The sequence below is a fragment of the Lissotriton helveticus genome, chromosome 5_1 (genome assembly GCF_964261635.1).
Source record: "Lissotriton helveticus chromosome 5_1, aLisHel1.1, whole genome shotgun sequence".
Classification (NCBI taxonomy): domain Eukaryota; kingdom Metazoa; phylum Chordata; class Amphibia; order Caudata; family Salamandridae; genus Lissotriton; species Lissotriton helveticus.
In genome coordinates, this window is record NC_136065.1 from 125,563,367 (window position 1) to 125,587,279 (window position 23,913).

The 23,913-nt window shown below is 47.2% G+C and overlaps 1 protein-coding gene across 4 annotated transcripts in view; it reads right to left on the reverse strand.

Annotated features, from left to right (window-relative positions):
• Nucleotides 1-23,913, reverse strand: part of DAB2IP (DAB2 interacting protein) — a 1,475,985-nt gene that overhangs the window by 699,025 nt on the left and 753,047 nt on the right. For all 4 annotated transcript variants that reach the window (XM_078641853.1, XM_078641852.1, XM_078641855.1 and 1 more), the window contains exon 3: nucleotides 11,493-11,611. In XM_078641853.1, the coding sequence (XP_078497979.1) occupies nucleotides 11,493-11,611 (119 nt within the window). The remainder of the gene's footprint in view (nucleotides 1-11,492; nucleotides 11,612-23,913) is intronic.

Genomic DNA, 23,913 nt, shown 5'->3' on the forward strand with positions numbered 1-23,913 from the left:
ATGAAGCTGAAATCCCCATGCTAATCTGTTGCAGATTTCATCATACTTTTAGTTGGGGTTGAGCTGATATTGCAGTGTGGGTATAGCACAAATCTAAATATTCCTATTGGAGACATCTAGGTTATTGTCGACAAGACACCTCAGAGAAAATGGAGAATATATCAGAGAAGCTGAAGTGGGGACGTTAATGCGAGCCTAAGAGAATATGAGGAGTTAATCTAGAGTTGACTCCAGTCTGATTTAAATGAAGGACGTGCATCTGGTGAACATCTTTACCTGTTCTATAGGAGACCTAATCATGGTCTAGATGAAATATGAACAATATTTAGTGGACATCTGAGCCTGTTTTACAGAACATCCTCAACTATAGACATCTTATCCACAGTAAACAACCTTTACCCCGAAACTTTTTCCCCGCAGGGAATCACAACACGGTTGTTACAACGACCGCGTTGTGATTCCGCATACCATTTCTCCGCAAGTCGGAACAACGACTTGCAGTGGGGGGGGGAAGGGGGTTGGATTGCAAATCCAACACCTTTCCTAATGTCTGCACAGACTGGAGTTGGAATAGAAAATTCTACTAATGCAACATCCAGCGCCCCCCCTCCGCAAGTCGTTGTTCCGACTTGCGGAGTAATGGTATGCGGAATCACAACGCGGTCGTTGTAACAACCGCGCTGTGATTCCCTGCGGGAAAAAGGCTGCGGAATTTCGACATAGATTTCTTATCCACATCTTGTGGATATCTTTACCTGACTTAGTACATTTTACATTCTTAGTCTGGTGAGAAGCTATGTCTTGGCCTTTCAGAGATCCCAGCATGGTCTAACGAATAGGCTAGGATTTCTTGAGAATCGAGCCTGGTCTAGTTAAGATCTAAATATATTCTAACTATGGTTCCAGTATAATGTATTTACAATATCATCTAGTGAAATGGAGATGTTAGTCTGTTGACATGGAAAACTCATTATGGCCGAATGGACATTTCATCCTGGTCTAGTGGTGATCTTAGTTTGTCCGATGAGTGATTTCCCTCTGTTCTAGGGATCTATGCATGATTCCAGACTGATCCGGCAGAGACCTCCGCTTTCTCAGGGAGATACTCTCATCCTGGTTCAGTGGGATCGCAGCCTGGTTTAGTAAAGATCTCAGTTGATCTAGTGTATCTCAGCCTGGTCTACTGATCTCATTCTGCATGAGTGGGATTTCAGACCGGTCTACTAAAATCCTCGGTCTGATCTCACGATGAACTCAGCTTGCTCTGGAAGAATCTGGGCATGCTCTAGTTGAGCTGTCCGTCTGGTCCAATGGGTAACTTCATCCTGGATATTAGCCAAGTTTTGTCGACAGATCAAATTGATCTTACAAATAGTACCATCTGTTCAAGTGGTATTCTCAAAAGAAAACAACAAATGCAGTAGAAATGCCTGAGCTGATGCTTCGAAATCACCTGGAATTCAGTAGTCCGTATAATTAGTTAGCTTGTCTTTTCTATTATAGAACCGATTGACCTGATGCAAATAGCCCCTATACACAAAATGGAAAATGATGGCCAAGGTACTCATAGTTACTTAGAAGGACCATCCCCGGCATGTCAATCAAGTTTGTTTGTCCTACTCTCCATAGGTGTAGAACAGACCTATATGCACTACAGGCCCATTTCTCGCAGTGCCAACAGACTCATGATTCACCCCACTGACGAGGCCCAATATGGCACAAAGAGGTCACTGAGAGCTTCTTGTCTCATGCAGAGAGGCCATGGTCTGCGATTTAGACCAGGCTGATCTTTTAAAGGCTGGGCTGGACTTATTTGCATAATGTTGGCCTCCTTCTGTGATGGCACGCACAAGCTACTAAACTTGAGCCTGAAAGAGTTAGTCCCAGTAGTTTGGAAGTTCTGGATCGAGAATTTAAATCCAATGTTTTGCTCTCAAATAGAGACAAGACCATGGTGTAGTTTAGGTCACAGTTTGGCAACTGTACATTTTCGTGCGGCCTATTTAGAAGGTCTGGGGATGCTTAGAATTCTGGGAATCCCAGTACCACCTTGGGCCATCCATCATTTCTGATGACTGCTGTAAGCGGTGACCTGGTCTCTGCAGGTCTGAAGAAGACACCGAAGGGACCAGTGTCACAATTGTGCCTTCCCCCTATTGTGTGATCTTGGGCAAATCACTTTCACGCTGTGCTTTAGATCTCTTATCTAGACATCAGCTAAGCACTGGTGTATGCAACAGGGCATTTTAACCACACATTAGCAGCAGTTTAAGGATTATGGACATGACATGGACACAATCAGGGCTGTTTCTTTGATCTGTGTTGTTACCTCTGCACTCGAGTGCCATATGCTGTCATCGCCCTATACAGTGTTCCCATATTGTTGCTCGATCATGCCCGTTTCCATAAATTGTGCGATGCTCATGCTAACATTTTCTCTCCTTTTGATTCCTCTGGTCGGCCACAATGCCTCTGAAGTCCCCCCAAAGCCTCCTCATGAAAGGACTGCAGGGATGCCGTGAATAGCGACATATTTCCACATAAAAGCCTCCCCCTGGCTTGTCAGAAAACCTGTCCAGGGCTTGCCAGCATTTCAATGCCATTATGTTTGGTCATTAGCAATTCATGATCTTCCCTTAATAAGCCCCGACAAAATGAAATATCTCGCTGCTGCAACCACGCCGCGCGCCGTCCTTTGTCCAGCACCGAGGAGACATCACACGGGCTCCATGAATATTACATTCTTCCCAGAGAGCTCGTCTCTGGCTGCACCGGCAGCCCCAACGACGCACCTATCAGAGCGGTGCTGCAAGGAAGACAGACACACAAAGTCACTTTTACCTACATTCGATGGGAATAGTTGTCATCAGGTGTGCCTGCCTGAATACCGCATGAAAAGGAAACAACACAACGCCCAGCTAGTTACCATCACCATTGCAATACATGCTCGACAAATGCACACCGTTGTTGATTAAAAAAAGAAAAAGAATGAATGAGACGCAAATGCTTGTCGACCTTAATAAAGTCCTTACTTCAGATTGCCAAGTACAGGGGTGAGGCGGGTGAACTCTGCACACACTCATGCACACACTGGACAGAGAAATTGTGTAGTATCGTGTCGTGCATTCATCTGGATGGTGAGGTGTTCTCTGCCTTTGCTGACCTCCTAATAGTGTAAAGGTAAACTTCAAACCCTGCCACTGGGGCACCAACCAGGAACAAGAATTGGTCTAGGGATCACATCTCTGCCAATCAGCGCATTGAAGACTTAGCCAATTTGTATAGCACTAGCTGTCGTTTTTGTCTGTCTTCCACCTTCATTTCACAAGCATTAAACCTTCTTTAATCTCATACAATATTAAAGAACATTATCTTGGGGATTCGCGTGTGCATTATAGTTGCTTTGCACAGCAGAGCCATTGGAGAGCTACGCGTCCCACGTGTCTGTGCTTCGGGGCAGGGCAGGTTTCAGTGGGCTTTCTAGGCCATGGGCCTGTCAAAATACAGACCTGCCCTGACGTCACTGAGATGTCACCTATTGGCTCGGACACCCCAATCGCATTATGGGGCAGATGCCTCAAGATTCCATTTTGCGATTTCTAAATAGCGATTTTTAAGGAATTGCTATTTAGAAATCGCAAAATGTAATGTATGTAGAAAATCGCTATTTTTTTGCGATTTCTTAGTCTTCCTTATTTGCGAATTCGCAATTAAGGAATAATTTCCCATGCATTCCTCCTGGCCCATAGGAATGATTGTGAAATAATTCTCAATTTGCGATTCGCAATTTGCTAATCGCAAATTGAGAATAGCTTCAAGGGTGCAGGGGTGTCTCAAAGACACCTTGCTGCACCCCTGAAATCTACATGTGTGTGCATATGGCGCACATACATGCCCTATGGGCATGTATGTGCGTCACATGCCACCCTCACAAATGCCAAATAGGGCATTTTTAAAAGAAATCGCAAATTACCACCAACTACAAGTTGGTGGTAATTTGCGATTTCTTAACCCAAATTCGCAATTTCGAAAACCTACATACATCGCATTTAAGGAATCGCAAAATTTACGATTCCTTAAATGCTTAAGCAAAATAAGGAATCGTAAATTTTTGCGATTCCTTACTTTGCGATTTGCGATTCGCAAAGGCCGAAATTCGCAGAATTCCGGCCTTTGCAAATCGCAAAAGGCTTGATACATCTGCCCCTGTGATATGTCTGTGTTTCCCCATGATCAAGTTGAAAACCCACATAGGTTCATATTGCAAGGTACAATTCGCCTCTTCCAGTCGGCTGCCCACCCGCTGGGGTGGATACAGTACCTGCGCCAGCGGGTGGAGCAGTCCTGTACGTCACTGGCATGGAACAAAAGACTAAGCCTCTCTGGAAGCATTGGACCCCGAGGGTAGCGCATAAACAATGCTGCTACACGGTACTTTTCAAAGCACTCGAAGATAAATGGGCCCTGCATTGCAGGGGCAGCGAAGAATCGAAGCAGAGCACGCTGCCAACTTTGAACCCGCTCTCTGTATTAATGGACTGGCGCCTGCATGGCAAGCTTCGAGGCAGTGCCAAGAAGCTTTATAGAACACGGTGCACTGGACTTCTGCCGCCCCAGAATGACTGCATCCTCGTACAGCAGCTTCAAATGCTGTGCACACCCCCAGCTGTAAGGTGAAGAGAATTGAACTATCTGTGAACCCATCCCCTCCCCCACCAAATCAGACACGCCTGGACCACTTGGGCAAAAGCGCTATGTTGGTTAATCTGCCCATGAACTCAAACCTAAGAGATGGCAATGGAGGCGGCAATGCAATCAGCATCATGTCTGTCCGGCGTCAGGTGGCGGAGACATTGTCCCCAAAATTAAAGCTACTTGCAACACATACGCTGTCTCCAGGGCAGGCTTCTCACCAGTCAGCCAAGGCTGCTAGCTGGGACCCAAGGAATGGCAAGACACGCGGGAGGGAGCTAGCATCACGTGCACAAGAGCCCTAGCTAGCAGCAAATACGTGTTGGCTCAAAGCCTTGGATGGAAAAAGAACACCTTGCCCAGTGTGGCAAATATCATTGCACTAAAAACACCTTGCCTACAGTGGCAAATATCACGAAAAGCACCTTAATACTGTGGGAAATATCCTTGCACTAAAACACCTTCCTACTGTGGGAAATATCCTTGCACTAAAACACCTTCCTACTGTGGGAAATATCCTTGCACTAAAACACCTTGCCTACTGTGGCAAATATCCTTGCACTAAAACACTTTGCCTACTATGGCAAATATCATTGCACTAAAAACACCTTTCCTACAGTGGCAAATATCATACCTAAAAACACCACGCCTACTGTGGCAAACTTCACTAAGAGCACCTTCCTACTGTGGGAAATATCCTTGCACTAAAAACACCTTGCCTAGTGTGGCAAATATCACTAAAAGCACCTTCCTGCTGTGGCAAATATCCTTGCACTAAAACACCTTGCCTAGAGTGACAAATATCACTAAAAGCACCTTCCTACTGTGGGAAATTTCCTTGCACTAAAAACACCTTGCCTACTTTGGCAAATATCCTTGCACTAAAAACACCTTGCCTAGTGTGGCAAATATCACTAAAAGCACCTTCCTACTGTGGGAAATATCCTTGCACTAAAACACCTTGTCTACTGTGGCAAATATCCTTGCACTAATAGCACCTGGCCTACTGTGGCAAATATCCTTGCACTAAAACACCTTGCCTAGTGTGGAAAATATCCTTGCACTAAAACACCTTGCCTACTGTGGCAAATATCCTTGCACTAAAAACACGGCCTACTGTGGCAAATATCCTTGCACTAAAAACACCTACTTGCTGTGGCAAATATCCTTGCACTAAAACACCTTGTCTACTGTGGCAAATATCCTTGCACTAAAAGCACCTGGCCTACTGTGGCAAATATCCTTGCACTAAAACACCTTGCCTAGTGTGGAAAATATCCTTGCACTAAAACACCTTGCCTACTGTGGCAAATATCCTTGCACTAAAAACACGGCCTACTGTGGCAAATATCCTTGCACTAAAACACCTTGCCTAGTGTGGAAAATACCCTTGCACTAAAACACCTTGCCTACTGTGGAAAATACCCTTGCACTAAAACACCTTGCCTACTGTGGCAAATATCCTTGCACTAAAACACCTTGCCTAGTGTGGAAAATATCCTTGCACTAAAACATCTTGCCTACTGTGGCAAATATCCTTGCACTAAAAACACCTACTTGCTGTGGCAAATATCCTTGCTCTAAAACACCTTTCTTTACTGTGGCAAATATCCTTGCACTAAAACACCTTGTCTACTGTGGCAAATATCCTTGCACTAAAACACCTTGCCTAGTGTGGAAAATATCCTTGCACTAAAACATCTTGCCTACTGTGGCAAATATCCTTGCACTAAAAACACCTACTTGCTGTGGCAAATATCCTTGCTCTAAAACACCTTTCTTTACTGTGGCAAATATCCTTGCACTAAAACACCTTGTCTACTGTGGTAAATATCCTTGCACTAAAAACACCTACTTGCTGTGGCAAATATCCTTGCTCTAAAACACCTTTCTTTACTGTGGCAAATATCCTTGCACTAAAACACCTTGTCTACTGTGGTAAATATCCTTGCACTAAAACACCTTGCCGAGTGTGGAAAATAGCCTTGCACTAAAACACCTTGCCTAGTGTGGAAAATATCCTTGCACTAAAACACCTTGCCTAGTGTGGAAAATATCCTTGCACTAAAACACCTTGCTGTGTGTGGAAAATATTCTTGCACTAAAACACCTTGCCTTCATTGGCAAATATCCTTGCACTAAAAACACCTTCCTGCTGTGGCAAATATCCTTGCACTAAAAACACCTTCCTGCTGTGGCAAATATCCTTGCACTAAAACACCTTGCCTACTGTGGCAAATATTCTTGCACTAAAAACACCTTCCTGCGTTGGCAAATATCCTTGCACTAAAAACACCTTCCTGCTGTGGCAAATATCCTTGCACTAAAAACACCTTCCTGCTGTGGCAAATATCCTTGCACTAAAAACACCTTCCTGCTGTGGCAAATATCCTTGCACTAAAAACACCTTCCTGCTGTGGAAAATATCCTTGCACTAAAACACCTTGCCTAGTGTGGCAAATATTCTTGCACTAAAAACACCTCACCTACGGTGGCAAATATCCTTGCACTAAAAACACCTTGCCTACTGTGGGAAATATCCGTATAGCAGTCCTGTTAACTTCCTTTCAGGTCAATGCAGGCTCTCGGATTCCTCTCTCTTGGCTCCCACACCTGTAATAATCATTCCCTCGTCAGGCATTGTCAAGCCACAAACAACCTTGCAAACATGGTTTCCAGATATTTGAGTGGCCACACTTGCCCAAGAACATCTGACCTTGATTGTGGCCACCTTACTGGGAGATGCAACATAACACAGAGGACCACCAGGACATCTACTGGCTGTGCTTGTAGTCTCTGGTTGGCAAGTGCATGCAGGTGTGACTGTCACTTCCCTCAACCTGCACCCTCAGCCTCTCCACTGAAGGCACACACTCAGGAGATGGTTGAAATAGAGCCCGTCTAGCGCCTAAATTGCTCCATGTGACCACAATCAATCTCATTTCATGTCTCTGTGCCTCGGTTTCTAATAATGAACCCACAGAAAGATTATGAACACGAGCAATGTGCACTGTGTGCCTTTAACAGAGAAAGGATGTTTACTGAGATAGCGCCTAGAGGCAAAGTTCAGTTTAGAGTGCAGAGCTATGCAAGACTCCTTACTCACTCACAGATTACTCGATCAATTAAAATCTTGCACATCATTATTCAATGCATAACAAAATTAAAACAATACCTGTAGATTCTAAGCTTTTTCATTCACATTTAGGCACCGCATATAATTGAAAGGAAGAAAGTTCAGAGTCTGCACAAGACACCATTGGTTGGCTGGGGGTTGTGGCTGTGTGCCATGAGGGATCTTTGAGGTGCACAATCAGAAACAGCAATGTTATTCCCCATCTGAGTGAGAGGGCGCATGTGCAGGGCCTGGAAGAGGGCAGCATGGGAAGAGGAGAGCTCAGAAGGCATGCGGGCGACGGTGGCGTCTGGAGAAGAGGGGGTTGCTAGAGGTCAGAGTGAGGGTAGCTGCAGAGCTCTGAAGGTCTGAGGAAGGATGGCGCCTGGAGGCCTGGAGAGAGGGCAGGTTGTCCACGTGGAGGGGTGGTTATGGAAGTCTGGTCATCGGGGTGGCTTCTGGGGGTGTGGCGAAAAGATGGCTGGAGAAGTTGCTGGTGAAAGGATGGTTTCTGAAAGTGAGCGAGGTGATGGATTTTGAATGATCAAAGAACCTGTGGCTTGTGAGGGTTTGAGGAAACAGTGGGTTAAAAAGGTTTGCGGCGAGGGTAGGTGTGGATTCGGGGGAGAGGTGTGTAGGGCTGGTTTGCAGGGTGGCTCGTGAAGGTCTGCAGAGATCTTGGTGGCTTGTGAAGGTCTGGGGTAGGAGAGTTGTGATGATCTGTGTAGCAGGAGGGTTGGGACCCTTTGGGAGAGGGTGAATTATGAAGGTCAAGGGAGTGTGAATTGTGAAGGCCTGGGAAAGAGGTTATTTTTGGAGGTCTGGCAGAGAGGGCGTCTTGTGAAAGTGAGGGGAGAGGGTACATCCTGGAGGCCTGGGGAGACACTAACTAGTAGACGCTGGGGAAGTGATTGGTTGTGAAAGTCTAGGGGAAAGTGTGCCTTGTGGAGATCTGTTTAGGGGAGGCTTGTGGAGGCGAAAGACTAATCGAACCATCTAGTAGCTAGTTCCCTCTGAAGTGTCCCTCAGGATAGCTGGTGCTTGGAGCCCCCGGTTTTATCTGGTAAAGCGAATGATTAGAGGTTTTGGGGCCAAAACGATGTCAACCTATTCTCAAACTTTAAGCTTGTGCAGGTCTCGGGAGAAGGGGTCTTGGAGAGGTCAGGGGAGAGGGCGCCCTTCACGGTCTGAGGAGAAGGTGGCTTGTGGAGGCCTCAGAGAAAGGATGGCTTGTGAAAGTCTGGATACAAGCTAGAACCAGCATCAGGACCAGGTCATGGTTTGTAGGTGGATGCTCATAGTGGTATGCGGGTAGTGGTCCTTTTAAAGCGGAGAACGTGGATAGTGAAAGGATGGAGGCTTGCAGATCTGGCGAGTGGATAGGTTGTGGTTCCTTTGGAAGTGGTATCATGTAGTAGTTTTAAGAGAGCAATTGGCAGGTCTGGACTCACTCCTGCTTGACTGAGGACCAGTCACTGCTCTGACAGGCGGATGGATGGAGGGGTCATCAGCTATCTACCTTGGCAAACAGCCCCCAGGGAATGTGTACACATTTATTATAGAAACATACATTATTTGACCCCCTAAAAAGAAAAAATCCTTCTGGAGGTGGTTGGACTCACCGGCTGCACTCACCCGGTATAAATTGGGGGGTATGTAAACATTTTCCAGAGCTGCTTTTAGCTCCACAGTCCACCACTGGTAGTTGGGGGCCTGGGAAAGAGGGGCATTTATGTTCACCTGGCGAGGAGGCGGGATTTATAAAGGGGTAAAGGAGATATATTCTTGTGCATGTCAGGGGAGTGGGTGGGTTATTGAATTTTGATGGATATAGGGGTGTCCTGGGATCTGGGGAGAGTTGGTCTTGAGTGTCGGGCGCAGGGTCCTACAAGTTCAGGGGTGAGGAGTGGCTGTCAGGGGTCTGGAGGAGGGGGGCGCGTGGAGATCTAAGGCAGGGGGTACTTGTGGAAGTGCTCAGTGAGTTCTAGGAAGAGGGCGTTATTGGTTCAATAAAGCATGGCTTGTGGAGATGTGTAGGGGGGCCCTGAAGGTGTGAGGAAGAGCAGGCCAGGGAGGAGGAGACATCAGGAGGATTCTGAGGTCTGTGGTGGGAGTGTGAAAGAGCACAGTGTGGATGGGTCTAGGTCAGTCGGCTGGTGGGGTGGTCGTCTGAGGATGTGAGTAAGAACGAGGGGTGTTCATGACTGGGAGGGGTTGGGAGAGCCTGAAGCTTGGACTCTTCCTATGGAAGGGGGGGGGGGCGATGAGGCTGCTGATGGGGTGGGGGGAGAAGAGCTTTTCTGGTTTGAACTAAAGGAGAATGGGCCGAGGAGAAGCTGACGGGAGAGTTGGGGAGGGGTTGTGATGTCGCGAGAAAGAGGGAGGGTTTGGTACAAGAAGTGTCTGAGCTGGGCTGCCGGGGCTTAATTTGTGCCGGTCCTTTCCGGTGCTTAGCACCGGCATTTACTTGACAGGGCCGGGTGACGAGATGGAACCGAAGAGAGGAGGGTGGGGAAAGAGGACGTCTGTGGTGTGAGGAAAGGGTGTGTGTATGTGTTGACGCGCAATGGTGGGGGACTCAAGAAAAATATGCTTTTGGAGTTCTGAGGGAGGCGGATTATGGTTGTCTGTAGAGGGGGCTGTAAGGAGCTTGCAAAATAAAGGGGTCTTCAGAGGTTGTAAGCAGGTGGGATGATGATGAGAGTCTGGGGGGGCTTGTGTACTTTCGGCAGTGTGTGTGCTTGTCGATGTCTGGTGTTGGGGGTCGTTTTGTACAGGATGGGTGACGAGGTCTGAGAGAGCCAGGGGAATTGCGAGGTGGGCTTGTGCACATCTGGCACGGGTGGGCTGTTTGCAGTCTGGGGTTCGAGGTCACCTGTGCATAGGGTGGGCTGCTGGGGTATGAGAGAGAGACAGAGATGGTCTTGTGCACATCTGGACGAGGGGGGCCTGGTTGCAATTTGGGGTTCGAGGTTACTTGGGTATAGGGTGGGCCACGGGGGTATGAGAGAGAGAGAGGTGGGCTTGTGCACATCTGGAAGAGGGGGCCTGGTTGCAGTCTGGGGTTCGAGGTCACCTGTGCATAGAGTGGGCTGCTGGGGTATGAGAGAGAGACAGAGGTGGGCTTGTGTACATCGAGCAGAGTGTACCAGCGGGGAGTCAGACGTACGGGTACATATATGTACAAACTGGGCTCCTAGGATCGAGGAGAGGGGCCAGGGAGGTGGGCTTCCGAACCTCTGTCAGAAAGTGGGCTAGCAAGACTCAGGGGGAAGAGAGACGGCTTCAGGGGTCTGGAGGGAGGGCACGGCGTGCACATCTGGAAGGAGGCGGGCTCACAAATAATTCACAGACAACAGATAAGGACATGTTCTCACTCCACGGTAATCCGATGCATTCACCCCGCGGGGCTCGAGCGCCGCCCGGGGAAGGGAATCGCTGCTTCCCTGCCTTTTAAACGAGCTCATCCCGCCTTTATTGATGGCCCTTCAGACCGAATGACAAAACCACTACATCTGGCGCCCAGGGCGGCTGCAGTCTGTGCGCCTGCACGCGCGCGCAGGGCATGTTATGGGCCACCCAATGCCGTGGCCGCCTCAGAGCGCCCAGAGGCCGCTGCGTCCGACAGGCAGCGCTATGCACAACTGCAGAATCAAGAGAAAGGCAGCTCTCGGGCTGGGCTCACCTGTCATTGTCGCTGCTCCTGAAGCCCGGGAGGATGTGGCGGAAGCTGCTGTTCCGGTCCAGCTTGGGCTGGCTCTTCGTCCTCTTGATGGAGCCCTTGAGCCGGCGGCTGAGGAAGCCCTGTGGGAGGCAGAGGGGGAGGTGGGGTTAGCGGGTGCTGCTGGCACAGGGGCTCCCGGGCGCATGGTCCCCGCGCTGCGCCGCTGCCCTGTCCACTGCCGCCGCCAGCGCTGCGCGCTCTGCCTCAGCATCTGCGCTCTGCGCGCACAGGCCAGCGCGCTGCGTCGACAGGAGACTCCCCAAAGCCTCTGTTGCCGTGGCAACCATCAGCTCGCATAAAAATACTGTCTGGGAGATGGGCGAGCATATTGCATCTCTCGCAGAGGTGAAGCGTTCCCAGTTCATTCTTTTTTTTTTATCAGAGCGCTTCCCTTTGTCCCCTCTCCCCCACCGTCCTCTCCCCCCTCCAGCTCTAGGTTTAGTGGGGCGGCAATCGTGTCCTGGGAATACACACAAACACATTCATTTTGCTTTTCCTCAATATTATATTTGCATTTTTACATTGCTATGAGACATATGTGCGGGCACCAGAATCGATATTACGAAAGTGACAATAATTTGTAGTTTATACAGCGCATTTATCCAAACCACTTTCCAAGGACCATTTGTGAATACACGTATTATTACCAGATGAAATAAACCTCACCCATTTTGTCTCAGAAGGATGAAAGGCTGGTCGACCCTGCCAAGAATATAACCTATGAGAATGTTGCTATAATTTACCGAGTTAGGAAGCATATACTCATTTAAAATACATTGTTTTCACATTTTACGAGTGCAGGTTCATGCATTATCATAGGGATAGATACCATTTACTCTGAATAATTTGTTTACTTTATTATTGACATTTGCATGCTAAATCACACACATCTTTAAAAAGTACTCAATATATCCTGGATGAATGAAAGACCTCTCAACCCCGAGCCTTTCAAACATAGATTTTAGAAGTGAGGCTTAAGTCACTGAGTTATCTTATATTTATGTTATTGTCTTCCTGCTGTCTCTTCTGTCATTATTTAACTCAACAGGCATGCTCCATTTGATTGGAATTGTTTTTCTTTTTGTGTTGATCCTACGGAGGAGGCTTGCATGTGCCTTTGATGTGATAGATTGTGCAATTTGTAAATATTTATGCTACCAACTTAATTACCGCTATCCCTTGCATCACACACACATGTCAATTCAGGGCAGGTCACAACCACTGACTACGTCACATTTATGAAATCCCTTCAAGTTTGAGAGCATTGCATAATCATCTGGGCCATGGGTACAAATGTCACATAAAATGAATGCGGCCTGCAAGAAAGTTTCTCCACAGACTAGGCCTCCTCCCACTTACTCCGAATCCCATTACCACAATTCCTTAAATTAAGGGTGCGTACATGATTGAGAGTTTATGCTGGATGGGTACTGAGGAGCAGCGTTGGATTGGTAACCCGGGCACTCTGGCAATGCCCGAGGGGCCGTATCCGAATTCCAGCCGTTGGCTGCGTTTTTGAGCAGTCTGGGGGGCCGATTTGGGTGGTTTCTGCATTGCTCAATGCCGCCAGCAGGTGCCCGAGTGGCCTTTCTGGAGGGAGATGGGTGTCCATTACCCTCCTTTTATCAACGGGCAGAGGTGTCACTCCCTTTCACTCGCTGGGCCAGCCCATTAATATATGCATATTGAGCAGGGGCAGGGGGCCTGAGCAAAAGTGCCCTCACTTGTTTTCAGGTGTGTTTCACCAGTGTAAACTAATCCATGCATTTTTTTTAAACGCCCCCACCTCCCATCTTTTAAAAAAAATTTCGCAGAAGCAGTGTTTTGCGGAAAGGCAATATGCAAATGTGGGCCACTTTTTTTTAGTGTGGCACACCCGAATTTTAATCCCAATTCAACCCTGCTGAGGAGTGGGGTGATTGTTACATAAAGTACTGAACCAACATATATATTAGGTTATTGAGCAGTCCCACTGGCATAATGTGCCTGTGGCGTGCTGGGTACCACCCTACCTGGTTTCAGTACCAGCATGGAATACTATGCTTTTTCTTGCATACGGAAGAGCCAGTTCTAAGAACAGCAGTATCCCTGATATTTCAAGTAACTCTCTTGGCAAGTATGGCAGGATCTCTGGCATGTTCAGCAGAATCCAGGGCACACTGACATACCCTCTGGCCATTAGGATGGGCAACAATAAACACCTCTTAATCAGTGCCATGGTGCCCTAGGGGAGGGATGTTCACTACAAATACATGTGTTATGTTATGTCTTTTTTTGGTATGTTATTGCGCAATATCCTAGCATAGGGAGCATTTGCCATATTTAGCAATCCACTAGCATTTTGAGCAGCACCGTGGCATAATGTGCAGCTCCCTTACATTCCAAGCAGTGAATGAATGAATGAATGAATTTGGGATTTGTATTGCGCGACTTAACCCGAAAAGCCAGGTTTTTAGACCTTTACGGAAAAGGGCGAGGGACGGCTGGCCCTTAAGGTCAGCTGGAAGCGTGTTCCACAGTTTTGGGGCAAGGGAGAAAAAGGCCCTCCCTCTCCACCTAGCCTTAATGGTTCGGGGGATAGACAGAAGGCTTTTGTGGGCCGATCGCAGGGCCCTGCCCGGGGTGTAGAAGGACACAAGGGACCCAATGTCCTCAGCACCCAGACCGTGTAGAGCACGGTAAGTAAGGACAAGCACCTTAAAATTAATCCTGGCCTGTACAGGCAGCCAGTGAAGATTTTTTCTGATCCCGGATCCAGAGGAGCGTCTGGGGGCATCAACTACAAACCTAGCTGCTGCGTTCTGGACAACTTGGAGGCGATGGATGAGCTTTTTGCTTATACCCAGGTAGAGGGCATTGCAGTAGTCCAGGCGAGGAGAGATGAGAGCCACCGCAACCTGTTTCCGGGCGTCCGGGGAGAGATACTGTGCGAGTTTCCTAAGGATCCTCAAGACACCACAGCGGGTGGAGACAGTCTTGTTGACTTGTTTGTCAAAAGCAAGTGTGGTGTCGATGATAACCCCCAGATTGCGGGCAACTAGGGACGGCTTGGGGCATTTTCCGAGGGCAGGCGGCCACCAGTCATCCGACCAGACATCTTGTTTGCCACCGAAGAGGAGGAACTCAGTCTTTTCCCCATTAAGTTTGAGGAAGTTTGAGGTCATCCAGCCTGCCACGGCTTCCATGCAGTTCTTAAAATTTAAGGCCGTGGACTCAACAGAATGAGATAGGGAGACCATTATCTGGGTGTCGTCAGCATACGGCAAAACTTCCAGTCCAACGGATCTAACAAGTCTTGCAAGTGGGGCCACATATATGTTGAAGAGTGTGGGGCTCAAGGATGAGCCCTGTGGGACCCCACATTGCAGAGGCTTGGCGGAGGAGAGGAAGTCGCCCAGTTTGACCCTTTGGGCACGCTGGTTGAGGAAGGATGTCAGGAGACCCAGAGCCAGTCCTTCTACTCCCATCTCGCCAAGACGAGTGGCCAGAATGGAGGGGGACAGGGTGTCAAAGGCGGCTGTAAGGTCGAGCAGGATCAGAAGAGTAGTCTGACCACTGTCGACCTTGGCGCGGATGTTGTTGACCACCACTGTAAGGGCTGACTCTGTGCTGTGCGTCTTCCGAAAGCCATGCTGAGAGGGGTCTAGCAGGCTAGCTTTGTCCAGGAAGGCGCTAAGATGGTGATTGAGGTGGGCCTCGAGCATCTTGGCGGGGGCAGGAAGAAGGGATATTGGGCGGAAGTTTTTTAGGATCCCGGGATCCATAGTTGGCTTTTTCAGGAGAGGCTTGACAATGGCCAATTTCCAGGTTGCGGGGAAGACGCCATTCGAAATTGCCAGATTCATTACATCCAGCAAGGGGGGAAGCAGGACCTCTCTGCAGTTCTTCAAAATTTTGAGAGGGCAGGGGTCCAGAGGGGATCCCGATTTGAGTTTGTCAAGAAGCGCATTTAAGACTTTAGAGGTCAGTAGAGGAAAATTAGACAGGTATCCTCGGGGAGCCGAAAGCGGGCTCGGCCAAGAAGAAAGGACAGGTGGAGAGACGGGCTCCTGAATAGAGTTGAGGGCTTCTAGGGCGGTATAGATGTCCACGATTTTGGTGTGAAAAAACGTGGAGATCTGATCGCAAAGTTCTTGAGATGCGACAATGGGATCTGGATGCTGAACAAGAGACAGGGAATCCACAATGTTGAAAAGATCTCTAGGGGAACTGAGGGAGGTTGTCAGATTGGTAAAGTATGACTGTTTGGCTGGCAGAATTGCGGCCTTGTACCCTATAATAAGGTTTTTGTGTTTGGTCCTTTCATCTGGGTCAGGGTGGGCTCTCCAGAATCTTTCTTGCCTCCTGCACTCCTGCCTGAGGAGTCTGAGGGAGTCAGAGAACCACGGGGCAGACGGAAGTTTCCTGGCGCAGTTGTGTGGTTTGGCGGGGGCAAGGATGTTAACTGCCTCAGAGATGGTATTGACAAGCTCCCGAGCAGCAGTATCCGTGTCAATTTTGGGAGAGGACTTGAAATTAGCGATGATGGGGCCTAGGGCCTTGTTGTTCAGTCCCCTGTAGTTCTTTTTCAAAGTCCAGATGTTATTGTCCTTTGTCGGCGGATCCCGCAGTCCAGATGTGAACTCGATAGGGACTGCCTTATGATCCGACCAGGAAAGGGGGAGGGGAAGGCCTACTTCCAGTCTACAATCGTTGGTAAAGACCCCGTCCAGTGTGTGGCCAGCGGAGTGGGTAGAGCTTCCCACTCTTTGTAAAAGACCACAGGAGGCCAATTAATCCACCAGAGATATAGTGTCGGGCGATTTAAAATTTTCCAAATGAAAATTGAAATCGCCAAGAATGGTGAAATTGGGTTTATCAATGAATGGTTCAAGAATTTCTAGGAGACCCGCGGTAAAGGCCGACCTAGGGCCAGGGGGTCTATAGATTAGAATGCCCGTAAAGGACACCTTGGGAGAGGGGTTAAGGGAGAAATGAGCAGCCTGGAAGGAGTTCTGAGGGGAAGGGAGGCAGTAGCCTATATGGGTCAGCTGAGAGCACATGGATGTATGTGAAAGCGCCCTGCTGGCATACTGAGTAATCCCCTCGCACACTGAGAAACACCCTGGCACATCAAGTAGGACGCTGGTGTATCGAGCATGGCATGGGCACACTTTAGCCATTTCTCTTAACCTCTGGATATTGTATGCAGGCACTAAAACACTGAGCAGCTTCCAGGCACACTGGACTCAGCCCTATCATGATGAGCATGTGTGGTCATGCGAGCATCCTACTGGCAATGCGAGCAACATCTTTTAGGATTGAGCAGCCATGCGATAAACCCAGAAATGCTCACTCACACTCAGCAGAATTCCAGCCTGCTGTGCAAGGTCTGGGCCTACTGATCACTCTATTCCTACCTTTTGATTCACTCCTGTGATCCCCTCCAGGCCTTAACTGGATTCGACACGAGACAATTCTGTTTATTGAAATAATGTGTGTCCGATTGCATCATGATAAATGTTGTAAAGCGCTCTGATAACTTCGGGTCAGGCCAGCGCTATATAAGGCTCTTGAATAAATGAATAATAATAGAGGTTGGTTCAATGGAATATTCATCTCCCCTTGGAATGTGCCCTGTCTTATGAAGCACCCACCCTCCATCTTAACTCCCCCTGGCATACAGAGCAGCCCATTGCTATATTGATAGGACCCATCTAACAATAATTTAGCTTTTTTACATTTATTTATATTATTGAAAGTTGCGCCTAGTCATAGTGGGTAACAGGGTGAGCCAATCAGCAGAGAGATGACACAGAAAAAGCCAGATTTATGTTGCAGAGGATTTAGTCATGCAGATCATAAGGTGCTCTACAAATCAAATCAGATTTCTGTATTGATCGGTGTCTTAAAATATCTGAGCACCACCAATATTTGAATGATGGCAACCACCTGTCAGATGACAGATCATTGTCTTATGACGGCTTTACCCTGACGTATGATGAAGTAATTTTGATGACAGTTCTCTCTTCCGCGTTGATGTCTTGATGAATTTTTTACTAGCAGAGAAACAGTGCTGTGCAAAGCATCTACTGCAGCAAAATAATGCTGTTTGTCACAGCACAGGAGTCTCTGCTGGGGACAATGTACAAGGAAACAGTCATTACATGGCACTGACCTTTGCCTGAGGCTCTTGCTCATTGATGGACAGTTTTCCATTGAGGCACCTGTAAATATTTGCAGCTACAAAGAAACAATGCTCCTGAGATTGAGTCAGGGTGTAGTATTGATTACTTCAGAAGTTTCCCTTAAGAGAAAGCAGTTGTTGACAAGTGCACAGTTTGACTCAACTTTAAAAATATTTCATATGTTTTAAAGGTTAACCGCTCCCTCCACCCACACCATGCTTGTCCAATGTTTCAAGGCCGGTCCACAGCCCTTGTTGTTGATTGGAAATGACAGGAGTGGTTTGTGTGTAGGAAAGGGCAGGGACACACTGAAAAGGGCAGCCAATGAGGTAAGTACATTGAGAATTTCTACTCTTGCGCTCCAGCTTCGACGACACTCTCTAGGCTCTTCTGTCAGCCCGTATTACTGACCGACTTCTCCGAAGAGGGTAAGACTGCTTTACTCTGCTCGCCTCACGAATGCCCCAGGGAGGCGGGTTTGCAGTTTTTCTACTTCAAGATGTTGAATAGCTGGCACTAGACACCTCTTAGTTTACCCAGGGACATTCCCTCTCATCCTGACGGCTAACGATGCTGCCATTCTAAGTGTGGTACAATAGGGGGTGGTGATGGACGGAGCATCTGAATCAATCAAACACTCACACCCAGTCAAAAGATCTGGGTTTAATCCATCACCGTTCTTTAGCCCACTCTGCCACCCCAGTTCAGACATGGCTATATGCAAATCAGTCTGACCCTGTGCCTCATGGGAACAGTCCAGCCCGAACTGCCAAGCCATTCTAAGTGTGACCAGTTCCACACGCACGTCATTTCCCACGACATCGAATAACACAATCATATTCTGGAAGAGATGATCTACAAAGAGTGACCAATGGATCACCAGATCTACGCGACTGTCAGTACATAGTGACATGATTGATATACTGGCCTGGGTCAGACTCGCCGATGGCTGGTGACAGCTCTGGCTGTTGACAAAATAGGTATTGGAGGCATTGGAGAAAGGTTACTATGAATGATAATCTATATATATAAAAACGAATGTCTGTCTGTCTGTCTGTCTGTTTGTCCTTAATGCATTACTACACCATTCATCCGATCGCCATGGAACTTTGGGAAATTGTTGAGTACACTCCCGCGAAGGTTTCTTGCATAAACTTTTTTTAAATATCGGCCCCCCAGGGCCTTCATAATCTTTCGAATACTGATGTACGCACAAGACGGAAAAACAAAAAATCATGTATCCACACGCACTCGAAGAAATAAATATAATTAAAACACCATTAATCCGATCGCCATGAAACTTTGGGAAGTTGTTGAGTACACTCCCGCGAAGGGTTCTGGCACACATTTTTTTAAGATATCGGCCCCCCAGGGCCCTCATAATCTTTCAAATACTGAAGTATGCACAAGACGGAAAAACAAAAAATCATGTATCCACAAGCACTCGAAGAAATAAATAGAATTAAAACACCATTCATCCGATCGCCATGAAACTTTGGCAAGTTGTTGAGTACACTCCCGCAAAGGTTTCTGGCATAAACTTTTTTTAAATATCGGCCCCCAGGGCCCTCATAATCCTTCAAATACTGATGTACGCACAAGACGGTAAAACAAAAAATCGTGTATCCACAAGCAGTCAAATAAATAAATAGAATTAAAACAGCATTCATCCGATCACCAGGAAACTTTGGGAAGTTGTTGAGTACACTCCCACGAATGTTTCTGGCATAACATTTTTTTAAATATCGGCCCCCCAGGGCCCTCATAATCTTTCGAATACTGATGTACGCACCAGACGGAAAAACAAAAAATCATATATATCCACAAGAACTCGAATTAATAAATAGAATTAAAACGACACTTTGAAATGTTTTCCATATTAAAATGATTAAGTTTCAATAAAAATGACACAATGTAAATTGAATGTTATCATAACGAGTTTCCTTGAATTTCCTTTCTTCGGAGATCGCAGCAACGCGCGACGGGTAAGCTAGTATATCATAAAGTACCAAACTGCTGAGGGTGACTACTTACAAGGATATGATGCATAAGGTCCAAGAGCAATTGGGCATATTTTCGCAAATATGGGATCCTTTCCTCCAATTTGAGACTCATGCATTGGGTGGGAGGTGGGCGAGTGTCCCACACAGGCCCACCAGACTCCTTTATATATATGAGCATCTGGCTTTCATCTTCATCCCCCTGTTTGTCCTATACCCAGGCCACTTATGGGGTCTGGTACTCCATGATGGAGATTCCATGTCACAGGAGATAGGATTGATGGATAATGTCCATGTCTTGTTGCACATATTAGATTCATAGATTAAGGTTGATGTCAAATATCTTCACTTTCCTCCCCCCACCTTTTCCCCCTATCTCCCCACAGCTGCCCAAGTCTCTTCGGACGTTTAGTTCCTTGACAAGACGTTTTACTTAGATATACATGACGCTCCAGCTATAGAGTACTCATTCATTGCTGTTCAGTGATGGAGATGACATTATTCTGATAAGAACAAGTAACTCTATATATCTCTTCTTCGTTCTGTATCATGGATGGCATTTTAAAATCAGTTTATATATACAGATGAGGGCTTCCTGTGGATCACTTCTCTTGTTCTTTATACCTTCTTTTTCATTGCTTTTCATTCATTATTCTCTTTCTTTCTGTACAACAAAAATGTTTCCAAATAAAAATAATTTCTATAAGCTTCCGATGTTGTGTCACAGAATACACCTTGTTCAGGTGGAGTGTCCTCCTGAGCCTGGTGGGTGTGGCCAGTACTTTGCTGTTTCTTGTATCGATGAATTCCAGTTGACCTGTTGGAAATTGCCTTTTCTTGTGAATTGGAGCTCAGAATTGTGGGAACCTCTCTTCCCTTTTGAACAGGCAAAGTGGACAATCATATAAGGAGCTAGTTCCAAAGATTTGAAGATTGTTCCTTACGGTAGCAGCACTAACATTATAAAGTTTTACTTTCCATAAGAAAGCATTCTTGGAGAACAGGGACAAACGCCAAGTCTATCCTTTAAAAGACACACTCCTGGAAGCTTCATTAATTTAAGTGGATGTTCCCACTCTGAATTTATTGATGAAGTTCAGAATTACTGGATGGCCAATCAACCAATGTACCTGACCGTCTGCAGCTCTAGCCGGTTATGGGTTTGGGGGATTGTTTTACTGAAGACCTTTAACATCCAGACAGAAGAAAACCCCCAGCAGGCCCACACACCTACTTTAAAAAACGTGAACTCATAGGTCAGCCAGGAGGGTGCTTAGGACCCAGTCAATGCATGGAAGCCGCTGACATATTCAAATGTGTTTTGTCTTTCCTTTAGGATGAGATTAAAGACCTTTTCGAAATGTTTTCCAATTGATCATTTTTATTCTGGATTGCTATATTTAATTTTCTTCATTTTTGTGACATTTTCTCATCTATTTTAATTATTAAAACAACTGGGTTTGTACCTTTTAAGTTCTATATTTGTTAGCTGTATTGTTGTTTCAATACAATGTAGAAATGTCTACAGGGATCCATTTCCCATCCTTGACTGTGTTAAGAAGGCACAGACACTTCTTCAGCTGAGATGTCTTACAACATACACCGACCGGTTACTCATCTTCTGGATATGATGGGAACAATGTCTAATGTGCTGTTTGCTTTTCCTTGGATCCTAATGCTCTACCTAATGAGAGTATTAAAATTCACCTTTCTCTAAGTAGCACAATAAAAAGTATTGCTTGTGAAATGCCTTTAATTCATGGCAATAGCAAGTGATCTAAAAAGCCAATTCAAATCATAAGCGATTGAGCAACATTAAAAAAAGAGAAGCTAAGATGCTAGCATGCATGATAATGTAAGCACAGCACACCCGCTCTCAGACTGGAAGCAAATAAATGCCGAGCTGCTTTACTTTATGCAAAAACCATCATCGCCTTCCTGTATCTTTACATCCATAACCCATCCGCTACATTGCTTCAACAGATCTAACTACAAGATATTTGGGATCATTTGCTAGAGTTAAATATAGACAAGAAGTCCAATGTAGCATAAAACAGAGGGCTATCTGTTTGCAGAACCTAACACTATCTTGGGTTATGACAGTGTCAGGGAAACTAATGGAACTGCATGAAAAACACTTCCAAAGATTATTGAAGTCAGTCCCAGCATTTAAGTAATCACTGCAGGTTGGATGTTTGGTCAAGTCATTAATTTGACCATGGATCAAGGAAGGCTCATTTGATATAGAGCCAGAATTAAAGTTTGGAAGAAAGGGTACTCAATCACAAACCTAGTTGAGCGCCTACTCTGCCAAACAACCATCTGCCTCCTGTATGAGGAGTTGGATGAACCATTAGGTTTCCAAAAGCAGTAACCCCACTCGCTTCACTTTCAGAAATCTACATTGATGACCTGACAGTGTAAGGGCCTTTGAAGTAAGAACAGCCCGCCCTTTTTGAAGCAGGCAGATGTATGTCCTTTATTACTGTTTGGGACCATCAGGAATAACCTGGTGGTTCTGAACAGAAAACAAGCATTTGCAATGCAATAGGTCTCACATTAGGAAAGTGTGAGCTATTGGTATTGTAAATGTCAAATTTTTTAAATATGTGTTGGCTTTGAAAATATATAAATTAATAGCATTGTTATTCACAAAGCCAATAGCTTACACTTTCCTAATGGAAGTCCTATTGGCTATGGCAATGCTTGTTCGTGGCAAGCAAGGACAGTGCTGTTGTGGTGCTGAGTGATGCTGTTGTGGTGCTGAGTGATGATGTGGTTCGACTGAGTGATGTGGTGGTGTATTAGAGTGATGTGGGGGTGCCCAGAGTGATGTGGTGGTGTCTGTGAGTGATGTGGTGGTGTCTGTGAGTGATGTGGTGGTGTCTGTGAGTGATGTGGTGGTGTCTGTGAGTGATGTGGTGGTGTCAGTGAGTGATGTGGTGGTGTCTGTGGGGGTGGCTGTGAGTGATGTGGTGGTGTCCCTGAGTGATGTGGTGGTGCCCCTGAGTGGTGCCCCTGAGTGATGTGGTGGTGCCCCTGAGTGATGTGGTGTTGCCCCCGATTGATGTGGTGGTGCCCCTGAGTGATGTGGTGGTGTTCCTGAGTGATATGGTGGTGTCCTAGAGTGATGTGGTGGTGTCCTAGAGTGATGTGGTGGTGTCCTAGAGTGATGTGGTGGTGTCCTAGAGTGATGTGGTGGTGTCCTAGAGTGATGTGGTGGTGTCCTAGAGTGATGTGGTGGTGTCCAAGAGTTATATGGTGGTGTCCAAGAGTTATATGGTGGTGTCCAAGAGTGATATGGTGGTGTCCCTGAGTGATGTGGTGGTGGTGTTGTGTGGCATTCAGTAGTGTGAGGTGTGCAGCAGTGTGAGGCGTGCAGCAGTGTGAGGCGTGCAGCAGTGTGAGGCGTGCAGCAGTGTGTGGCGTGCAGCAGTGTGTGGCGTGCAGCAGTGTGTGGCGTGCAGCAGTGTGTGGCGTGCAGCAGTGTGTGGCGTGCAGCAGTGTGTGGCGTGCAGCAGTGTGTGGCGTGCAGCAGTGTGAGGTGTGCAGCAGTGTGTGGCGTGCAGCAGTGTGTGGCGTGCAGCAGTGTGTGGCGTGCAGCAGTGTGTGGCGTGCAGGAGTGTGTGGCGTGCAGCAGTGTGAGTAATGCAGCAGTGTGAGTAATGCAGCAGTGTGAGTAATGCAGCAGTGTGCAGCAGTGTGAGGCGTGCAGCAGTGTGAGGCATGCGGCAGTGTGCAGCGTGCAGCAGTGTGAGGCGTGCAGCAGTGTGAGGCGTGCAGCAGTGTGTGGCGTGCAGCAGTGTGTGGCGTGCAGTAGTGTGTGGCGTGCAGTAGTGTGTGGCGTGCAGCAGTGTGTGGCGTGCAGCAGTGTGTGGCGTGCAGCAGTGTGTGGCGTGCAGCAGTGTGAGGCATGCAGCAGTGTGTGGCGTGCAGCAGTGTGAGGCGTGCAGCAGTGTGTGGAGTGCAGCAGTGTGTGGCGTGCAGCAGTGTGTGGCATGCAGCAGTGTGTGGCATGCAGCAGTGTGTGGCATGCAGCAGTGTGTGGCGTGCAGCAGTGTGTGGCGTGCAGCAGTGTGTGGCGTGCAGCAGTGTGTCGTGCAGCAGTGTGAGGCATGCAGCAGTGTGAGTAATGCAGCAGTGTGAGTAATGCAGCAGCGTGCGGCGTGCAGCAGTGTGCGGCGTGCAGCAGTGTGCGGCGTGCAGCAGTGTGTG